This window comes from Cannabis sativa, chromosome X (assembly GCF_029168945.1).
Source record: "Cannabis sativa cultivar Pink pepper isolate KNU-18-1 chromosome X, ASM2916894v1, whole genome shotgun sequence".
Lineage (NCBI taxonomy): Eukaryota > Viridiplantae > Streptophyta > Magnoliopsida > Rosales > Cannabaceae > Cannabis > Cannabis sativa.
The window spans coordinates 1,172,994-1,196,366 of NC_083610.1; the positions used below are offsets into that span (position 1 = coordinate 1,172,994).

Sequence of the window (23,373 nt, forward strand, 5' to 3'; positions counted from 1 at the left end):
GGTAAAAGTAACTTTTACCAGCACAGTAACGAACTGTGCTGGTAAAAGTGACATTTCTTGTAGTGTCTTTAAGGATGAAGAAAACTTTCTAATCTCTCCCAAATAAAAAAATTACCTATCAAATTAAACAATCATAATAATAAAAAAAACAATGCATACCTAAAAAATGAAAACCTTCACTGCATGCACTCCAGTCCACTAACCCTAATTACATAAATGCATATACTAGTCATAGGTACAAATAATAATAATAAAAGAAAAATGCAGAGAAAATCAGACCTATCTAATTAATAGTGTTAAATGAGTTAGGTAACCTTTTGTTTTTTTTAAAAAAATTCTATAAATACATAAAGACTTTTTCCCTCTAAAAAATTATTATGATCATCATCATCATATTATTCCACTAAAAAATAATGGCTCTTTCATTATCATCATCATCAATACTAATATTATTCCTCATCACAATCTCCTTATTCCCTTATTCTTCCAAATGTAACAATAATAATAATTTTGATGATAAAAATAAAAATAAAATGTTGATTATGAAAGGCATGTTTGTGTTTGGAAGTTCTTTAGTGGATAATGGCAACAATAACTTCATAAACAACTCTTTGGCCAAAGCAAATTACTTGCCTTATGGCTTAGATTTTCCTCTTGGGCCTTCCGGAAGATTCACCAACGGCAAAAATGTCATCGATCTCATCGGAGAAAAGCTTCGCCTTCCTTTCATCCCGGCTTTCGCCGATCCCTCCACTAAAGGAAGGAGAATTGTTCATGGTGTTAGTTTTGCTTCTGGTGGTTCTGGCATTCTTGATGACACTGGCTCTATCGCGGTAATTATTTATTAATTAATTAACTAATTAAATACGCAATATATAATAATTTTATTATTATTACTACTACTTCTCTTAATAATTATATCTTATTATATCTTATTATTAAACATGTTAATTTCTTATAATCATATGAGTGTGTCGTGTGAATTTTTCTAGGGATGACCTTTGTGTTAGTGTTTTTTCTTTCCATTTTCTTTTTCAAGTTAATTAACTAGCTAGGAATTTTATTAAAATACATATCTATTTTGTAGTTTTTTTTTTTTTTGAAATCTATCTATTTTGTAGTTTTATATATGAAAAAAATGAGATAAAAAAACTATTTTTTTTTTCAAAATATTATAGGAGTGGTTATTTGCTTATTTTGTTATTAGTTTGTTAGTAATAATGATTTTATTTTTTTAAGAAATAATAAGTGGTTAACTTTGAAGATTAATTAATTATTATTCAAAATAAAATATATTTTTAGAAGGGGGTTTATTATTATAATAGTATGATAAAATCCATATGAGTACACTAAGTACATTACTAATTTTGATATTTGTTTACTCATTTTATTTAGTATTATTCTTTGTCATTGCTTTTTAATATGTTTTTAGTGTTATAAGGCATTTTCTTGTTTAATTTGTTTTGGAAAATTTTAGTAATGTGTATAATATTATATGATACATTGATTAAAATGGTCATTTACCATCCGATAATTGTTAAAAAATATTATGAGTGGTTAACACTCTACTTAATATTATACTGTTATTAGTATAATTAAATATTATACTTTATATAATTTTAAGAAATATATATCTAATAACAATGTTCTCTCATATACATCTCTATATATATTATAGGTAAATAGCGGCATAAGTACCTAAAGTTTTGAGTTTGTAAGCGGCATAAATCCAATGATTTTTTTTAGTGACATAAGTACCTAATGTTTGTAAAACTGTAAATTTTCTCTATTTTTCGTCAGTACAGGCTCCGTTTTAAATTTATTAAAAAAAGATTTAGAAGTAACTGATACTACATATTCTCGTCCAGACCAAATAATTTAGAATTTGGGTCTTATATGTGTCATGTTTAAGACAATAACAGAGTCTGTACTGAAGAAACTGGAAGAAAATTACAGTTTTATAAACATTGGGTACTTATGCCGCTAAAAAAAATCATTGAGTTTATGCTGCTTACAAATCCAAAACTATGAGTACTTTTATGTCACTATTTACCCTATACTATAATATAATTTATATTTATTAAATTAAAGTCGGTCATAGTGATAAAAAAATACTTTCAAAAATATATAATAATAATTACCAAAAGTTTAGAGTAAAATAAATAAAAAAGAATAATTTAACCATAGATAAAGAAGACTCTACAATGTTTCCTCGAAAAAAAAAAAAGACTACAATGACAATTACTGACAGGTGACAATCTGATCTGACATAACAGTACTTTCAATAAATGAGCTAAGATGGTTCAACATTTAAATTACAAAATTGAATTTTTAATTAAGTGAGCTAAATTTTAGCTATATTAATATTTTTTTAGCTTAATAAATAATATTTAACTGAATGTAAAGATAAAAATAAATATATTTATCATTTTCTTAACTTTTTAATATATTTATGGTAATATAATTTATTTTTATACCGTTAAAATGATATAAGAAAAAGAAATACATAAATTGATGTATGGTGTAATATAAAAATTTAAAGTAAAATAAATAAAATGGGATTTTGGCGATATGTTTTAAAAAGAGAATTATTAAAAGGTACTAATAATGCTCTTTAAGTCGAATCTCATATAATTTAATATAATAGTTTTTAAAAAAAAATTACTAACTAATAATAAAAAAGATTGAATTAAAAAAATGCAGCATCCAATTAATATACTTTAAAAAAAATATATAGTAAAAAATTATTAGAAGTGCTCTAACATGAATTAACTAGCCCAACTAACATAATCACTCTTCCCTCAACAACCAAACCAACAAAGAAATCTCTTTCAAAAAAAATTCAGCCATCAACCTCAAAAGATTTTTTTAAAAAAAATCTAAGCTTTTTTTTTATTAAAAAATAATAATAATCTATAAATATACTACAAAATATATGTACATATATACAGTTAAATACCACAAGAAAAATTTAAGACTAATTAGTAATTTTTTCTTCTGAACTTTGACATGTAGTAAATCGTGCCCCTTGAATTTTTTTGACCGTTAAAAATTCCCTCTGAACTATGGAGATTGTTAAATTTAAGGACTTTTGTCTAATTTCATTCAATTTACAATAATTGTTTATGTACTTAATCATGCTCCACAGACTTTGATATTTACCAAATCATGCCCCTCAAACTTTGATATGTACTAAATCATGCCACTTGAACTTTCATCCATGTTAGAATTTTTTTACTAAAATTAGATAAAAGTCCTTAAATTTAACAATCTCAATAGTTCGAGGGGAAATTTTAACGGCCAAAAAATTCTAGGGGGCACGATTTAGTACATGTCAAAATTCAAGAGAAAAAATTACTAATTAGCCAAAATTTAAATCATGTTGAGAAAAATATTTATAAATCAAAGACTAAACATATATATATATGTTTATAGGGATATGATTTTGTCCCGTAATGTACTTTTACGGAATGTATTCCGTGATACATTAGATGGGTCTCAGAGTATATTAAATGAGTGTCAGGGTACGTTTCTACTTTTTAATCATAATTACCTCTAGATCAATATCAGCCGTCAGATCAAATAACTCCCTCATCTGGCGACTGCCGTACATTACGAATTACAATCCGTGAAAGTACAATAAAAGGACAAAATCATATCCCTATATTTATATATATTTATTATGCATGAGGAAGGGGGATTGAGAAGGTGGTAAAAGAAAAATTAAATGTGAAGTCTTTGAACTATTATTAAAGATGATAATATAATAAATCATTTTTTTAAAAAAAATTAATATAAACAATTCCATTTCAAGGAACATATAAATTTGGTATATCATTTCTTAGTTAGAATATATATGCATGGTTGAAAATATATAATAATTCTCTTCAAAATAAGTATATTATAATTATAGATATTTATAAGGATAAATAGCGGTATGAGTACTTAATGTTTATAAAATTGTAATTTTTCTCTAATTTTGTTAATATAAGACTTTGTTATTATTTTACACAGAGCACATATAAGATCCAGATTTTAGATCATTAAGTCTGGATAGAAACATGTAGAATCCGTTATTTTTAAATGTTCTTTTAATAAATTTAAAACAGAGTCTATACGGACAAAACTGAAAGAAATTGAATTATAATTTTACAAATATTAAATACTTATGTCATTAAAAATAAATAATAAGTTTTAACCTATTTGTAATATATATATTTATAGGTTTGAAAATTATTTGTATTTTGAAAAAAAAAATATAAAAACATAAAAAATTAAATCAATGATTAATAAATATGAACATAAATATATACTATTTTAAGTTCAAATTTTCTTCTCCTAATGCCAATAACAAAAATTCTATAATATATTTATTAGGATATGCTAAAATGAAAATTATCCTATGTGTTTATAGAAAACATTATTATCCAAATATGGTTTTATAAATTTAGGTGCTGTTTGGTAACATTTTTGTTTTTTAATTTTTTAATCACAAAATGAAAGTAAAATTTTTGTTTTTCAAAAATAAAAATGCGTTCTGTAACCACTTTTAATTTTTAATTTTAAAAACAGAATACAAAAGTGTATTCTGTAAAGTTTATTTTCATTTTCATTTTTTGATTTTATTTACGTCGGGTCTAGGTTTGGGGTCGAATTTGGGTTAAAGTCAGAGGACGAGTTCAGCGCTTGGGCCGTTGGAGGATTTGGGTCCGAGTCTGATCGAAGTCCAAAATATTGATTGAGAAAAAAAAAACTGTTTAAAAAAATATTGAAAGTGATTTTCTTTTGTTTTTAAAATTTTGATTCTCAATTAAAAAATTAAAAAGTAAAAACAGTTTTATAGAATATGTTTTTAAAAAATATTTTCACCTTTCAATTTTAAAAACAAAAAACTGATTAAAAAAGTATTACCAAACGCCACCTTAATAAAATGATTAAACCGTGTAATTAACTAGTTTTTATGCAGGGCAACGTAATAAGCCTAAGGAAACAAATCCGAAACTTCGAGAAAGTAACTTTGCCCGATCTCGAGGGCGAGATCGGGTGCAAAGGCAAGAAAAATTTGAAGGATTACCTATTTGTGGTGGGAAGTGGCTCCAACGATTACTCATTCAACTACTTTCTCACTGGCCTTAACCACAAAACCACTCTCCAAGATTTCACTACAAACCTTACTATTTCACTATCACACCACCTCAAGGTATGTATGTATGTATGTACCATTATTATTATTTGATATTTCATTTTCATTATTATTTATTCTTATTATTTTTTTTTTTAAAAAAAAGGGTAAATTTTCAAATCTAAATTTGGTATTTATTTATTAGGGGATGGTATGATTTTTTTTTTTTTTTTTTTGTCTTTAATAATTACCTAAAGAAGGTGGAATTGATAATTTTCATGAAGAGAAGAGAGGGGGTGATGTGTCCTTGTTTGCTTTGTCATTTCATTTTCAATACATCATTATGTAAGATAAGGACAAAAATGTTGACTTAATAGATATACAATTTACTTTTTTTTTACCATATTTATAAATTATAGATGCCATCTCAATATTTTCATTTTATTTTATTTTAAATTTTTGGAGATTAAAATTTTTTAATTATTGTTTTACTTGAATTTAACTCTTTAAGTTTAAATTTTAACGGTTAAATTATTAAACTGTCAGCAAATTTAAAGTGTCATTTTAATTTTTTTTATTTTATTTTTTCAAAAAATCTATTAAATTTTAAAATTCACTCATAACCATTTTCCTTTTATATTCTTTTGTGTTAATTTTAATTATTATTTTTTTATTATTTTTATTGTTTGTGTGAATAATATCATTTAAAATATATTTTATTTGGTACTTATAATTTTCTTTTTATATTTTGAGAATGAAGAAAAGAAAGTATAAATTAAAAATATTTTTATATATACAAATAATAAAATGAGCTATGTGTAAATCATTTTTGGTGCAAATGAAACTTGTTTCTAGTACCATTTTTCTCTTTTTATAACACATGTCCATGCATTAAACTATATTAGCTCAAAGTAGAAAATAGCATTAATAAAGTTTATCAATATTTTTTCTAAAAAAAATTGGATTAGGTATCTTCAAGATGTGTCAAAATTTTAAATATCAAAATCTATCTTTATTATCAATAATAATTAATACATTTTACCATTTTTAATTTTTTTTTACCATATATATTGTTCATTTAAAAGAAAAATACTGATATTTTATAATTAATTAATATAATTAAAATTAAGCTGTGTTGTTAGTGCAGAAACTATACAGGTTGGGAGGTAGAAAATTTGTATTAATGTCAATAAATCCAATAGGGTGCAGTCCCATGGTAAGAACAATGGTCCAACATAGTACTCCAACACAAAATCGAAATCGAAATCAAAATCAAAATCAAAATCGGTGCATACAAGGGCTCAACATTGCAGCACAACTGTTTAACAATCACTTGAAGTCTTTGGTAGATACCATGAAGCCACAAATGCCAGGCTCTGCTCTTCTTTATGTTAATTCTTACAAAATTATCAGAGACATCATCAGAAACCCTTTTCAGAAAGGTAACTAGTTACTCTTTTTCATTTTAATTTATAATGAATTTGTTGGACAGGATAATATGGTGTAGTTTATTATATAGGGACATTTACACTATGTTATTTTTGTAAAAATGTAAATAAAAATAAATCAGTAAAAAAAAGTAAAAAAAGTGTCATTTTTTCAGTAAATATATAAGAATAATACAATTTTAAGTATAATATGTAATCAATAATCTCAACCGTTGATTTGTTGATATCTAAAGATATTCTATCACTATATAAAAGCTACATTTTGTTAGTAACAAGTAACCTTTTAGTAAGAATAAAGTAACAAGTAACTAATATCTGAATATTATTTTTTTAGTAACAAAGTAGTTTTATTATTTGGTTGTTGTTTTCTTTCTTTTATTTTTTATTTGTAGGAAGAAAGGAGATCACATGGTGTAGATCCTGCCCACTCCTTTGGTAGCTTAGACAATCTTAGGGACCACCTGCCAGCTATAGGGGTTTTATATCTCATCATCTTTTAATTGGACATTGGTATGCACCTTCGAGAGTTCCCATTTCATTAAGGATGATACTGCCATAGCAAGCTAGTGTCCCAAAAGGTCAAGCATAATCCCTCCCATGAGGGGATGTAGTGGGATTCGAACCTTTTACTCAAACAAGGAAGAATGCAAATAAAAACATTGTTGCCACTACACCACAATATGTGCTTATATATTTTAGTTGTTTTTGTGGTTGTTGTTGTTTATGATAATTTTTTATGTATAGGTTTCAAGGAGGCTAGTAAACCATGTTGTAAAGTAGCAACATTGAGTGAAGGAGGGAATGGAGTGTTGTGCAAAAGAGAAGGATCAGTGTGTGGAAACAGAAGCAATCATGTCTTTTTTGATGGATTGCATCCAACTGAAGCTGTCAATATTCAAATTGCTAACAAGGCTTTTGCTTCTACTCTCCCAACTGAAGTTTATCCCATCAATATTCAACAACTACTTCAACTTCAAACTACTTACTAATTAGTTACTAGTTACTATTATTAATTAATATCCAATCATATATATAATGTAGGATCTAGTTACTAATCTTATCTAGTCTAGTACTATATATGTTGTAATAATAAATGCTTGGATAACTAGATTTTAGTCTTAATTTTATTAGTTTTTAGTCATCATTTAGAGTCTAGACTAGTTAGTAGTTGTTGAATGAATAATCATGGTGTTATTTGTTCAAAATTATTATATATTTAGAGAAATTCCAAGAAAATTCTATTTGCTTGCTACTCTCTTATATATGCTTGATAAATGGTATTATTCAAATATTTTGTATTTTCAAAAAAAGTATTGATATGCGTTTGGTTGGAGATAATGAAATGGAATAGAATAGAAAGGAAATAATTTTTATTCTATTCTTTTGTTTTGTTGCATTTTAAAGTATTGGAATTGGAATGTTCTTTCCACCATTTTGTTGGAATGGCTATTCCATTTTAAAAAGAAAGGAATGACCATTCTAATGTAACAAAAAAAATTTAATAATTTTTTCATTAATTTTTTATGCATTTTAAATTTTATTCCATTCCATTTCTATTCCTATTCCCATTCTCATTCCTATTCCTTCCAACCAAACGCCAAGAGTGTCTAGCCACCACTATAAATTGGGCTTAAGAGGTAATTTTTTCGGCCTTTAGTAGCAATTTTGGAGAAATTCATAATTGTAAGCGTTGGAGACGTAAGTAAACTAAAGGATAGTGAAGTAACTGAAGCCATGGACTATGGCTGAGGTAGCTTTTTTCTTATAATTTTTCTTTTAAAATTTAATTTTTTGTTTTCATATTTATATATTTTATTTTTATTAATATATTTATATTAAGTATAAGTTCAACATAATAAATATAAATATGAGTTAATAAGTTAAATAAATATACATTTATATCACTTAAATATATTACACTAATATTCTAAAATTACTCTAAAGCGTTTGGTTGGGAGGAATGAAAATATAGGAATATGAATGAGAATGGAAATATGAATAGAAATGGAATGGAATAAAATTTAAAATGCATAAAAAAAATTGATAAAAAAATTATTAATTTTTTTTTCTTGTTACATTAGAATGGTCATTCCTTTCTTTTTAAAAAGGAATAGCCATTCCACCAAAATGGTGGAAAGAGCATTCCATTGGAATGTCATTCCAATACTTTAAAATGCAACCAAACAAAGGAATGGAATAAAAATTGTTTTCTTTCCATTCCATTCCATTTCATTACCTCCAACCAAACGCCACCTAAGTGTTTAAGAGTTATGGTGGGATTTGAGGTGGTGGTGGTGTTGGTGAGCGAATATTTTTGGAAGAAGAAGAATGGGGGAAATGGGGGTTTGGGGGCGGAGAAAGGCGGATAAGAGAAGAGAGAAGAAAAATAGGAAAGAATAAGAAAGAGAATGAGAGAAAAAGGGGGCTTCGTGTGGCTTTCAGCTAGCCGACAAAGGTTTTTAAAACGAAATTAAATGAAACCCAAAGTTTTATTTATGGTAAAAACTTTTGTCGACGAGCTGAAGTGCGTTGGAAATTTTTTTCCTACTTGTTATACTCAAAATTCGGCTACATTTCAGAAGTTGACGCGTGTCCAACAAAAAGAATACGAATCAATTCTGAATAATATAATAATATTATATCATTAAATGCATATATGAAATAACTCGTTATTATTTAAAGGTATAATATTCAAAATTTATTGACTTTATAGTCAAAAGCGACTATCGAATACTGGTAATAATATCAGCAAAAGAACGTTCTCCTGTGCTTCCAGACATCTTAAGCTTCGCATATTCTTGTACAGTCAAAGGGCGGTCGACTCCGTAAAAGATGAAATCAGTAAACAGAAATTCACTGAAATCAGATCTTTATGAGATCGTCAATAGTGTACCAAGGGTTTCTTTAGAGTATACCGAATCAGTATAGCTATCCTACACTTAACCTCTGGATTTGAAATCACTGCTTATATACCTGGTAATGGCCATAATTTACAAGAACATTCTGTAGTCTTAGTAAGAGGGGGAAGGGTTAAGGATTTACCCGGTGTGAGATATCACATTGTTCGAGGGATTTGTTTCAAATATTCAATGACTTGGTTTCTAATAATCAAGTAAGTTTTTTATTTGTTACTTTGTGTGCCTTTCTATTATTTTCTGGTACAATTGTTAAATCTGCCCAATTTCCTCTTCATGTATGGTTACCTGATGCTATGGAAGGACCACCCCTATCTCAGCTCTTATACATGCAGCTACTAACTATTGATCTAAGATTAACGAGACATATGCATGCATCAGAATATACAAACAAGAAAGGGATATTCATCCACCCGAGTAGAATGAATATATCATCATAAACTGCCTCACATTACATATAGCGAGAAGATCACCTCGCTCTACAAAAGCCACAAAGAGAACATAACGAGATGGAAACCATCCCAACACTTAGCATTTTTCCTTATCAAGATGGACAAGGAACATAACTCGCGAATCAGAAAAGATATAACCTTCCACGCCAGCAATGACCATCTAAAGGATAAAACTAAAGAGCAGTTAGGTAGTTATTTAGTATTATCCCACATGTGATTTAAATAAAAAGTGAGGATTGTCTACGTTTCATGAACAGTTATACTTGAATCAATTCCAAAAAAGATAATTGTCAACCTATACTACCTAATTTTTATTTTCACAGTTTCACTGTGCGGGAAGTAAATCACCAATTTTTCAAGACTTTTGTCAAACATCCCTTCCTAGTTTTCTAAATCAGAAGCAATTTTGTTTATCTGATTATCAAAAGTATACAATTGTGATGAGACAATATGTATCTATAGAGTTAGAGAAGGAACTTAGCTACATAACCCTAGTTAGATTGGGTCTACTCATCAAAGACTTCAGTTAACTAAAAAAGCTCACACTTCTGCTATAACTAGACTTTACACACATAGATACTAAGCCCAATAACTATTGATCACTAACATATGGACTAACATAGCAAAAAACTATCCAATCAATTTAAATTTTAATAAAACTTATAAAACTCAATGTAAGTCTAAATAAAAAGTCTAACAAAAATGAGAAATGGCATACAAGAATTAAAATAAAAAAAAGGGAGTAACTCATACTCAAATTAATTTTTTTAATAAAATTTCATATTTTTCAAATAATGACATGCACACTTAAAATAAATTATTAATCAAACATTATCACATGACACTCTTTTTTAAAATAATAAATTTCAATTAAAATAATATAACTACTCATCACTATATTTTATATTTTGATCTACAACTGTCGCTTTTACAAGTTTTTAAATCATGTTTTAGCAAGTTTCAACCAATTGGCTTCTATTAAAAAAATGTTCTATTTTGCTGTCAAAGTTTAGACATTAAGGGCCTATATAGACTAATATTAAAAAAATTCTTAAGGCAAAAAGAGATAGGAGGTCTATATATAATTATGTTTCGGAATTCGTCAGATCGGAGCTCCAATCCGCTCTAACTAAATGGATTTTTTTGACATGCCTACCTTGAGCAACAACCCCAACCGTTTCATCCTAAAAATAATCATGTACGTGTCTACTATTACAAAAACATTTTTTAGCTTCGGTTATTTAGGCCGTTTAGCCTCAATTTTAAGAAAATTCAGAACCGAAAATGTTCCAAACAAAGCAAAAGAGGTCGAAAAAAATTGAAGGCAAAAAGACCCTCTATGACTTCACTTATAAATATATATTTAAAAATCTGTTTGAAATGATATTAACACAAACAAAATGAATCTTAACTAACATTAATTTTTTTGATATTAACACAAATCACTACATATCTGAATATAAATATATATATAGAGAGAGAAATAGGAAGATTTGGCCAAGAGAACCACTTGCAAATAAGAAAAAAAAAAATACACTTCAAAGTAAAAAAAAAATGTTGGTGGTGGTTGGGGTTGGGGTTGGAGCTAGAAATTATGAGAGAGAGAGAGAGAGAGAGTTGAGAATACAAGGTATTGGGAAGGGCTGTGAGTGAATATACTATACATGTTAGGATTAAGGTTTTATTAGGATTATTATAAGAGCATTGCTATTAGGCACCAGTGGTGTTTGGCACCTTCTCGACATGTCGCGTTACGATTGGCTAGCGATACTCCCTAAAAACTATTAGATTAAACTGTATACTATAAGACTCGATACTTAATTGGACCAATAGCAATACTGACACATAGAAGGGTGCTAGCCACCACTAGTGCCCTTTAACATATCTCTTATTATAACATGGATTTCGACCCATTTCATAACACGTGCATCTTATGGCTTCGGTTATTTTATTTACCAAATAACTAAAATCATTTAGTACACATAATAAATAACCAAAGTTTAAAATATTGCGTGTATGGAAGATGTTTCAATGGTTACATTTTTATTGTAACCATTATGGTTACATTTTTTTAAGCCATTAGAATACTATTAAATTGTTGTGATTAATTTAAAAATTAAATAAAAATAAATAATAAATAACTTGTAACCTGAAAGTAACCTAATAATTTATTTCCTTATAAAACTTTAATTAAGATTAATTATATTTTAAAATTAAATTAATTATAATTATTAATTAATTTTTTACAATTTATTACTATATAAGGATCTTTTAGCAATTTATTTTTTTGCACTTAAATTATTTAAAATTTTATAGCAAAACTTTTTATAATTTGAAATTATACACATATAATTCATAATTTAAATTTTATTATACGTGTAATCTTAATTTTAAATTATTACACTTAATTATTTAATTTTTTTATTTAAATATTAAAAAGTAAAAAGTGAAATAAGTTGAAGAATTTTTTAGAAAAAAAAATGGCTACACTTGTTATCAATTGACTAGCTTGAGGTCTCATACTTAGTTCATCTAATTGTAACAAAATAATTAAATATCATTTAAAAATAATTAATTATTTTAAAATTTATTATAAAAAGAGAATTTTAATTTGTATAAAAAGAAGTTTAATTTTTGTAAAAATAAATAATTTTATTGTAAATATTATAATTAAATGACTTAATTGTTAAAATGATTATAGTAAAGATTTAAATATAAATAAAAAAAAATAGTTATAAATATTAATTGCCAAAAGAATTCTTGTTAAATATTTAATTAATTATTTTAAGAAAATACTTAATTATAATTAATTAATTCTGTTGACCGAGATTTTCGGTAACCAGTAAAATAATAAGAGTTTAGAGAGCTGTAAGAAATTAAGAGAGAGATTTTTACGTGGTTGGGGAATTAATGAACCTTAGTCCACGAGTCTGTATATTTATGATTGTGTTTAATACAGAGAATGTTCTTGGTGAGTATTTACTCTTCTTGCACTTATGCAACCCAGAATTCTTGACCCCCATTAATGAGCATTGAGGGGGTATTTATAGTGTTTTTGTGGGGTGATCCCTAGAATTATAGTACATGTATTTCTGTAACTATCAATAAATATGTGTATTCCCAATGAATATACCATGGGTAATGCATGGTCAAATCCCTAGGTGTTGTAGGGATTTTATGTGGGTTGTCCTTATTCTCTTTTGACTGATGTGATTCTTCACAGAGTAGCCGTCATTAGACTTTATTGGTCATCGTCTTGTAGGTGCAGATCGGGGGTTGTGTTGTTAGACTTTATTGCGTGTGGCAGTTCCAACACGCCTCCTCCCATGCGGCATTAAATGCGAGATGACTGCTCAGAGGAAGCCTGACACCTCCCGAAGATGCTTTGATGCCATCTTGGTCTCCGGGAGCATATAGAACCTTGCATGCCTTCTCCGGGAGGCATATCCAAGATAATGCCTTTCTTTACAAAGACTTAGCTATTAATTTAAGTGCTAAAACTTCTGTGTCCACGTGTCCTTGTCTGGTTGGTCCACGTACATTGGGCAAAATCAGGGGCAACATTTACCCCCCAAGCCTTGTTTAATTGTGAAATGAACAAGGCTTGCTCAGATGCCTCCGGTTGGCTCCTCGGTTTCCTGGCACGTGCTTCGGGCGCGTGAAGGTGTATTTAATGATCACCATTACTGCAGCGATTCACTTTTTGCAGGCATCGATTCATTTCTTGTCCATTAATTGATACGGCGCATTAATGGGTGTTAGACGGACACTCAAGCGTTTCCACCGCCTCGATGACAAACCAATTCAGCCGTTGGATCCTGGGAATTCGAATCGTGTGCCTTCCCAACTGCACGATTGGTAGATGATCGCGCATGTTCCACATGCACTTTGGCCTATAAAAGCCACCATTCTCACCTCATTTGGCTACTTTCAAACTTTCACCAAATTTTTCCAAGTTTTCCAGAGAGAAAGAAACCCTCGAACCAGAAAACCCTCAAACACCATAGATTTCTTACTGACCTTCCTTCGCCATTGTCAGTCAACTTTTTACCGTCGATCAACAACAACGCCTAGTTCTCAAGCTTTATGTAAGTTCTTCGCATCTCGTACTTTATTGTTTGTGCTTATTGCATGCTTTACTGTTCATCTGCTTTTTCTGGGTTTGATGTTTGAATTTTTTGGGAATTTTCGTCTTGAGTTTCTGTGTAATACGTTAGATTCCTCTTTTCTGGTGCTCGAGTTACTTTTATTCTGCGTATTATTTTTTCAAGGACCCATCTTTTCTTTACGTAATGACCTTCAAGTGTTCAGAGAGGACTTTGTCTTTCTCGATTTTTACCATTTTTTCCTTTTCTTTGCTTATTTGTAATGTCGCCATCTGTGGGATTCTTGCACCCGACTTTTATCAAGGAAAACCTTTAAGGATTTCTTGTTGACAACCGTCCGGAGGGGGCCTCTTTCCAGCGGTTAGGGGACCCCCATTCCCTTTTGTGACTTAGGGTTTGGTTTGGGGCCTGACTGCTGGAATTTTCAATCTTTTTCAGAACCAAAATGTCTGCATCCGGTTCCAAATCTTCACAGAAAGGAGGGAAACGTCTGGCCACCTTGGAGGAGGTGATGAAGGGTCCAGTGGCCCAGGAAGGGTATAAGCCCCGTGCTAAGCGGTGGGAAGCGGCCGAGCTTCACTCTACCCTTACTTTCCCCCACCAGCTGGAGCACATTGTGGTGGTGGCAGACATCAAGCCCGCGACTTTCGGGACTTACCACCGGCCACCCCGGGACGCGGAGACGCCCAATCACAATTATGGAGGCTTCGGAGCTTGGAGCCAAATGCACTTGATGACCGGGGCCATGCTTCCCCTTCAGGACTACTTTATTAATTTTCTTGTATTTGTCGGCCTTGCGCCATACCAACTCATTCCTCAAGCTTACCGCCTGCTTTCAGGCTTATTTATTTTTTACTTTGCCCGGGGCTGGGCCTCTCCCAGTCCGGCAGAGATTTTGTATTTTTATGAACTTGTTTCCGTCCCTAAAAAGGGAGACAAACTTAAGGACGACTTTTACAGTTTCCGGGCCCATCCTTTGAATGAGGGCTCGATCCCTTTCAACCAGCAAAAACACGTCAAGGAGTACCGTCACCGCTTCTTCTTCTCCTCCGGGTTCCAGGCTGTGGAACATCCAGAGCTTCTCACGGAGTGGGTTAGGATCCCTCCTTACGCGCGGACTGAACCTACTCAGCTTTTCCTTCAACAGGCCAAGACCTTCGCCACATATGACAAGAAGACCCTTGATGTCGGGGAGTTGGTCATGACGGAGAACTGTCGGAAGGCCAAGTTGATCCAGGGGCATCAGTCGGTGGATGACTCCAACCTTTCCAAAGTCATCTGCCCGAACGTGAGGGTTCCGGCCGCGGAGAAGGTACTCCGGGAGGACATCATCGCCACGGCGGAAGATAAGTACCAGAAGTACCTCTTCCAGAAGGCCCAGGATCAGGCTTACAATAAGGCCCAGGCGGCCGCCGGAAGGCCCCTTCGTATCGGGAGCCCGGTGGAGAGAAAGACCCCCAAACCAAGACCTGCAATCCAGGTTCCGAATACGGGGGCTCCTGATGCCAGCACTTCTAGTTCTGGTAAGTCCCTTTTAACGATACATTACGTCCCTCCTGTCCGTGAGTACGCTAGCCTTAGGCCTATAGGGTTCGATGAACGTCTCCATAGGTTTAGGATGCCCTCCACTCGGTGGGGGGATCATGCAAAGGAGTATTACTTCTCTCACTTAGGCGATTATTTAGGCCGGTCCCGGATGGGTTCTGGACCTCGAGTGCCCGTTCCCTTGGACTCTTCAGCCTATCTGTCTTCTAGCTGGTTCCGTCCCTCGGACAACTATCTCGGGGATGATGCAGCCAGTGTTAAGATTTGGGACTTTGCTAGGGTCGAATTAGAGAGTCAGGGTAGGGCTAGCTTGATTACTTTTTAAGTGTACACTGCTTCCATAGATATTATAACATTTGACTCTTTTCTCTTGTTGCAGCGGCCGATCCCATGGATGCGATCTTGGCCACCCTTGTTGGAGCCCACAGTCGTTATGTTTCCCCTCCTCCTACTTCTTCCCAGTTGGTCACCCCTGGGAAAGCTTCTTCCAGTGCCCCTCCGAACACTATTGACTTAGTGGACGAGGAGGAGGTACTTCTTGAGGAAGCTGAAGAAGGTGAAGAAGCGCAAGGGGTACTTCCTAAGGAAGTTGAAGAAGGTGAAGAAGAGCAAGGGGTACTTCCTAAGGCTTGGCCATGTGCTCTTTCAATTTTTTGAATGCCTCCTCGCACTCGTCAGACCATTCAAACTTGTGGCACTTCTTCAAAATGTTGAAGAAGGGAATGCACTTGTTTGTAGACCGGGAGATAAAACGGCTCAGGGCAGCAACCTTTCCGGTTAGGCTCTGCACGTCTTTGTGCTTCTTGGGGGATGGCATGCTCAGGAGAGCTTGAATTTTCTCTGGGTTTGTCTCAATCCCTCTCTGGCTGACGATGAAGCCCAAGAACTTTCCTGATTTGACCCCAAAGGTACATTTCTTTGGGTTGAGCTTCATTCCGTATCTACGGACTACTGCGAAACATTCTTCTAAGTCGCCTGCGTGGCTATCGCACGCTTTAGACTTGACTAACATGTCGTCTACGTACACCTCCATGTTTTGCCTAGGAGGCCTTTGAACATTCGGTTAACCATTCTTTGATAGGTTGCACCAGCATTCTTCAATCCGAAAGGCATGACTAGGTAGCAGTATACCCCCTTATCGGTCTTGAAGCTAGTGCACTCTTGGTCTGCCGTGTGCATCTTTATTTGGTTGTAACCGGCGTACGCGTCCATGAAGGACAGTAGCTTGAATCCGGAGGTGGCGTCTACCATCTGGTCGATCCTGGGCAGAGGGAAACAATCCTTCGGACAAGCCTTGTTTAGATCAGTGAAGTCTATACAAACTCGCCAGGTTCCGTTAGGCTTCGGCACCAGGACCGGATTGGCTAGCCATTCCGGGTAGTAAACGTCGCGGATCATGCCGTTTGTTAAGAGCTTATCCACCTCCTTCTCTAAGGCCTCGGCCTTCACTAAGTCGAGGGGACGTCGCTTTTGTTAAACCGGCGGCATGTCCGGGTTGATGTTGAGGACGTGGGTGATTACGTGGGGACTCATGCCAGTCATGTCCTCCTAGCACCACGCAAAAATGTCAGTGGCACCCTTCAGTGTCTTTATTATTTTTTCCTTCTCCTCCGGGTCTAGGCTCTTTCCTAGCCGGAGTACTTTGGTGGAGTCGAGGTCACACACTGATATTTCCTCGGCGTCCTCCATTGGTTCTACGATTTTTTCGGACCCCACGCGGGGATCCAACTCGTCTTCTTCAACCATTTCTGGCTCAACAGTTTCCCGGTCCATCAGTACGGGTAGGTGGGTGGCAACGTTGTAGCATTGCCTCGCCTCCCCTTGATTTCCTCTCACCGTCCCTACCCCAGCTTATTGAGTTGGGAACCTCAGGCACAAGTGCCGTATTGATGTGACTGCGCCTAAGTCCACAAGGCCGGCCGACCGAGAATTGCGTTGTATGCTGTCGGGCAGTCCACCACCACGAAAGTACAGTACTTGAACGTGCTCTGGGGGGTGTCCGGGCACAAGGTGACCGGAAGTCTCACCTTCCCCATTGGGATAAGTGTTGTTCCGTTAAACCCCGTGAGTTGAGAACCACTCGGTGAGAGGTCTCGGTCTGTCAGGCCTATTGCAGTAAAGGCCTCTTTGAAAAGCAAATTCACGGAGCTCCCGTTGTCGATCAGGACTCTGGCCACCACTTTATTGGCAATGGGGGTCTCTATGACCAACGGGTCATGGTGGGGAAAACGCAGCGTCTTAGCGTCCTCTTCCGTGAATGTGATGGGTTGATTCATCAGCCGGGGCCTTTGAGCTGGGAGTTGAGTAACTTCCCAAACCTCATTGTGTTTTATGGCCCCTGCGTACCGCTTCAGTTCCTTGCGGGTAGTTCCTCCGATATGGGGTCCTCCCGAGATCATGGCCACTCTCCCGTTAGGTCTGGGTGGCAGACCAAGGATATGATGGGCATCTCCGGGGGGAACAACTGGAGCCAATACTCCTGTCGCACCCCCTGGTATTCCCTGTGGCAAAGCTCTAGCCGCCTGACCCGGATTGAGATGAGGCAACCGATTCTTGATCCACTCGTAGAGGTGTCCCAATCGAATTAAGTTTTCGATCTCATCTTTGAGATTTTTGCATTCATTGGTGCTGTGCTCAATGTCGTTATGGTACTCGCATCTCTTGTTGGGGTCCCTCCGGGAACTATCCTTGTACAGAGGAGGTGGTCTCCGGTAGTGTGTATTTTTCCTAGTAGCAAAGTACACACGTTCTTGGGAGTCCGTTAACTCCGTGTATTGGGTATATTGGGGAGTGTAGCCCCTTTTTTGTCGCTTTTCCTCCGTCCGGGTGCTGCCTTTAGAGGACCTTTTACTCCTCGAGCCCTGGGAAGGACCGGCAAGGCTGTCAGTTGGAGCGGAGTGCGAGGGGGCTTGTCCATTTATCCCCAAGAGATTTCCAAAATGGGACGATGCGGGGGCCAAGGCCTGGCCCTGGCTAAATCTGGGAGTAGCAGAGAACTGTATGCCGCTCATCGGTGGAGCTGCTGCTGGCACAGTGCCCGAGGGCTGGGCTCCGGGCACATACCCTGCTATCCCGGTGGGATAATATCCTCCATAGGCCACTATTTGGGCCTCTTCAAGATTGATGTATTTTTGGACTCTCTTCTGGAAATCCTGAAGGTTTGCAGCTCCTTCCTGTTGTAGTTCGTTCCAGAATGGAGTCCCTGTACGGATGCCTGCCTGGAGAAGGGCAAGCTGTTGTCCGTCATCAACTTTCTTGGTCTTCGAGGCTTCCTCCCGGAACCTCTTTATGTAATTCTTTAGGGTCTCCGTAGGCAGCTGCTTGATGTTAGTCAAGGCGCTGACCTCCAGATTGACCTTTCTTGCGGCGACAAACTGTCTTCAGAAGTTGGTCTGTAACTTATTCCAGCAGCCCACGGATCCTGGCTCCAATTTCTTGAACCACTCCTCCGGGGACCCGCTTAGAGTAAGCGGAAAGCAGAGACATTTAGCGTCATTATTGACTCTCATGACCGTCATGACCCGGTCGAACCGTGACAGATGGTCGCTTGGATCAGAGTTCCCGGTATAAGCTGCCATTTTGGGCATTTTAAAGTTCTTGGGGAGCTCTGCTTCCAGGATGTGCTTGGCACATGGATCCCGGTCCTCACAGTCTGAGTCGGAGTCGTCGCCCTTCTGTCTTTGGGAGACTCGGGCGATATCTTTTCGGAGTATGGCGAGTTCCGCCATGATTCCTTCGTTTAATGTTCCCGTGGAGACCGCGGGTTTGTATTTCTTTTGGTCAAGGTGATCCCGAAGGTCACCTTGATTCCCATTGATTTGATTCCTCAAATCAACGGGAGGACATTTCTGTCCTCTTCTTCCTCTCCCTCCGAGTTCCTGGTGCACGGAAACGCTTTTTTGGTCCTCTCAATCCTAAGGGCCAAGACTCCCTTTTTGGAGTTTGCCCCTCTGCGGACCTTTCCCTTTCGGGAAATCTGAGCGGACCTTTCGCGGATCCTGCACCTTTTTCTTTTTCCCGGGGGTAGAAGTAGGGTTTTTCTTTTGGTTCTCCTCAGCGGGATACCTTATAGGGCTTGGTTCCCTAGATTTTTGCCTTTGGGTACTTGGCGAGGATTCCTCTGGTTCCTTTCCAAGTCCAGGAGGCATGGCTTTAGGATGCACGTGGATTCCAGCTGCCTCCATTGCTTTTTGCATGGCCAGCATTACCTCTTGCATCTTTTGATTTTGTGCTATTTGGGCTGCGGTCTCAGCTTCATGATCGACAGCCTTTTGTCTTAAGAGCACCAACTCCGAGTAGCTACCTTCATCGTAGGCGTACTTATCGAGGTTTCCCTCGTAATCATCATCAGGAATTCCTTCTTCTTCCTCGGAACCCTCAGCTGCCCTTGAGGCCACGTCTTCCTCATTTGGGTCTTGAGCATCTTCAAGAGGGCGAGGTTGACGAGTGCTTCGAGTCTCCACCATTGTTGTAATGTATTGTGTGTTTACAGAAGCTTTCTTCAGCTCTCAATGAAAGCACCAAAATGTTGACCGAGGTTTTCGGCAACCAATAAAATAATAAGAGTTTAGAGAGCTGTAAGAAATTAAGAGAGAGATTTTTACGTGGTTGGGGAATTAATGAACCTTAGTCCACGAGTCTGTATATTTATGATTGTGTTTAATACAGAGAATGTTCTTGGTGAGTATTTACTCTTCTTGCACTTATGCAACCCAGAATTCTTGACCCCCATTAATGAGCATTGAGGGGGTATTTATAGTGTTTTTGTGGGGTGATCCCCAGAATTATAATACATGTATTTCTGTAACTATCAATAAATATGTGTATTCCCAATGAATATACCATGGGTAATGCATGGTCAAATCCCTAGGTGTTGTAGGGATTTTATGTGGGTTGTCCTTATTCTCTTTTGACTGATGTGATTCTTCACAGAGTAGCCGTCATTAGACTTTATTGGTCATCGTCTTGTAGGTGCAGATCGGGGGTTGTGTTGTCAGACTTTATTGCGTGTGGCAGTTCCAACACGCCTCCTCCCATGCGGCATTAAATGCGAGATGACTGCTCAGAGGAAGCCTGACACCTCCCGGAGATGCTTTGATGCCATCTTGATCTCCGGGAGCATATAGAACCTTGCATGCCTTCTCCGGGAGGCATATCCAAGATAATGCCTTTCTTTACAAAGACTTAGCTATTAATTTAAGTGCTAAAACTTCTGTGTCCACGTGTCCTTGTCTGGTTGGTCCACGTACATTGGGCAAAATCAGGGGCAACAAATTCTAAAAAAGGAATATTTACCTATTAGTAACCTGCTATTACAGGTCAAAGAAAAATATAACCATGATGGTTACTATAAAAATGTAACCATTGAATAGTTACCCTTGCGTGTATATACTATATAGTTTTAGACTTTTAGTTATTAGTTGAAAATAATCAAAGATATAAGGTGACCAAATATTTCTTATTTTTACTTTTGTGACGAGAGACGCTACTGAAAGGTTATGTCTTCACTTTTTTATTATTATTATTATTATTGAAAAAATTCGAAGTTAAAACATAGTAGTGATAATGAAATTTCGTATTTTAATATTTTCAGTTTTATTATTTAATTAAATGCGGAATAATGAAACTGGAACTGAAACAGTTTTTTTGTAGCTACAGAAGACAATTCTGTAACTCCAGAATAAACCAGAAAAACAAACAGTGCAAAAAAGTAAAAACACACAAGGTTTTTGTACGTGGTTTCAACAATCTTTTCAGATTGTTACTAGTCTACGGGGCCACGCCAAGAGATAAGATTCATTAGATCGGTCTCAATAATGCAAAGTAATTGACTTATGCATAAATAGACTCCCTCTTATTGTATGTCGCAAGCTTGATGTATTCCACCTACTAACCAAATCTTGATAAAACTCCAAGAGCTCGAAATCCCTTCGATCACCTTGAAGAGTGCTTGAATCCTCCCGATGCAAGACTTGAAAAGCAATCTCCCGAAAGCTTTGAAAAACCTTCTCCCGAAGGTTGTGTGCTTGAATCCTCCCAATGCAAGACTTGAAAAGCAATCGAAAGCTTTGTAAACCTTCTCCCGAAGGTTGAATACTTGAATCTTCCTGAAGGTTGCACTGATGTTCTTCTTAGATTTGAATGCAGACTCAAGACAATACAAACTACAAATAAACAGAGTAAGAGTTGAACATCTCTTCTCTACAAACCAAAGACTCTCTTTTCTAAAGATATGAGTGAAATACAAGAGAGGTACTAAACAAATACACTCTTTCCTTAAGATATGAATACAATTCTAAGTGTATGAAAGAGATACAAAATATAGCTGCTATAAGGTGTATTTATAATCAATATACACCTTATTGACAGCTTACACACGGTCTGAACAAGACCCCAGCCCACTAGAAATTTCCCTAAAATAATTTTTCAATCAGTCCAGGAATTTTCATTTATGTACCTATAGAATCGTGGGTAGTAAATACAACTTTCCTTTTATAGAAAAGGAAATTTTAGCTCCGGTTTTTTCTTCAAAAAATCTGATTTAAGAAAATAGGAAACTCACACAAGATCAGAATATACAGTTGGTTAGATAAGAAATAATTGAGTAACCAAACTTACCATTTTTACCTCAATTTCTATAAATAGGAAAGCTAGACAACTTTCCTTCCAAATTTGAATACACAAAATAAGAAAACTATTTTAAATACTCCAGCTAAAAAATAATAATAAATAAGAAAATATTTTTATCAATTAAATATACTGAAAATGTAATTAACAAATAATATCATCACTTACATCATTCTTTTGAGTATATGCCCTACATTCTATATATTATATTTAATGTCACATACTTCACACAATAATGATAATCAATACAAGTTGACTTAGGAGAGAGAGTACAAGTATATAAATTACAATTTCCAACTTCAATAATTTATTTGTAATAACAACTTATACCCATCAATATGCCTCCATAATACATTTACACAATTACATATTGACCATAACCCTATATATCATAACACATCCAAATATTTCATCATCAATTAATATCTTATCATATAACACATGCATATGTATATCAATATCAGTATATGTCATGATCAATATCTATATCTATAAATCATAACATTTTAGAAATTTCTGTTGTAATAGACCCTCTTAAAGCCAGGGCCAATTTTAAGCATAGTTAGATTAGGCCTGTATTTAAGGCCTACTCATTTTAAGAGTCTAAATAAAAAAAAAAAATTTAAAAATATTATTTATCTTTATAATAAATGTCTATTTTTTTTTTTTTGGCCTATGACCCATTTCAACTCAAGACTGACCCTGCTTAAATGATCGTTATAGTAAATTCTTTTATCCGTTTTGGCATTTAAAATGCTTTTTTAATCTAATTTTTTATGATAGTGTACGTTATAACTATTTATCACTAATAAATTTCTAAAAATTCTGAATAGTTCTCAATTCTAAAATAAGATTTAAATAGTTACTTATCACACATATAAAAACAAAACAATCACATGCAACAACATATATAAATTTTATTTTTAACATTATAACTTACTCGTAATTTTTTACAAATAATTTTAAATAAATATAACATACACAACAAATAAGTGATCACCAAAATATTCATTTAGTGACTGTAGACTTACCTTTATTATATGCATGTATATAAATATAAAAGAGTAGTACTTTTTGATTTAAGCGTTTATATATTACAACATGTTTTACCTGGGACTCGAACCCAGGACCTCCAACACTCACACACCCACCTATGGC

General features: G+C 34.5%; 1 protein-coding gene across 2 annotated transcripts; it reads left to right on the forward strand.

The window, feature by feature from the left end:
* The first annotated feature begins 314 nt into the window (after window positions 1–314).
* On the forward strand, window positions 315–7,806 carry LOC115705180 (GDSL esterase/lipase At1g71250). 2 transcript variants are annotated; one of them, XM_030632433.2, is made up of 4 exons: window positions 380–833; window positions 4,967–5,200; window positions 6,270–6,564; window positions 7,315–7,806. In XM_030632433.2, the coding sequence occupies exons 1-4, from the start codon at window positions 414–416 to the stop codon at window positions 7,557–7,559; spliced, it is 1,194 nt and encodes a 397-aa protein (XP_030488293.2). In that variant the 5' UTR covers window positions 380–413; the 3' UTR covers window positions 7,560–7,806. The 2 variants fall into 2 exon arrangements, with proteins under 2 accessions (XP_030488300.2, XP_030488293.2); XM_030632440.2 differs by lacking the exon at window positions 4,967–5,200 and having other exon boundaries at window positions 315–833.
* The last annotated feature ends 15,567 nt before the right edge of the window (window positions 7,807–23,373 follow it).

What these genes read in the sequence shown, in the direction of transcription:
- LOC115705180 (XM_030632433.2), top strand. Translation starts at nt 414, where the DNA reads ATGGCTCTTTCATTATCATCATCATCAATACTAATATTATTCCTCATC. An exon ending in ATGACACTGGCTCTATCGCG is followed by an intron (nt 834 to 4,966) that starts GTAATTATTTAT and finishes GTTTTTATGCAG; the next exon opens with GGCAACGTAATAAGCCTAAG. An exon ending in CACTATCACACCACCTCAAG is followed by an intron (nt 5,201 to 6,269) that starts GTATGTATGTAT and finishes TTGTTAGTGCAG; the next exon opens with AAACTATACAGGTTGGGAGG.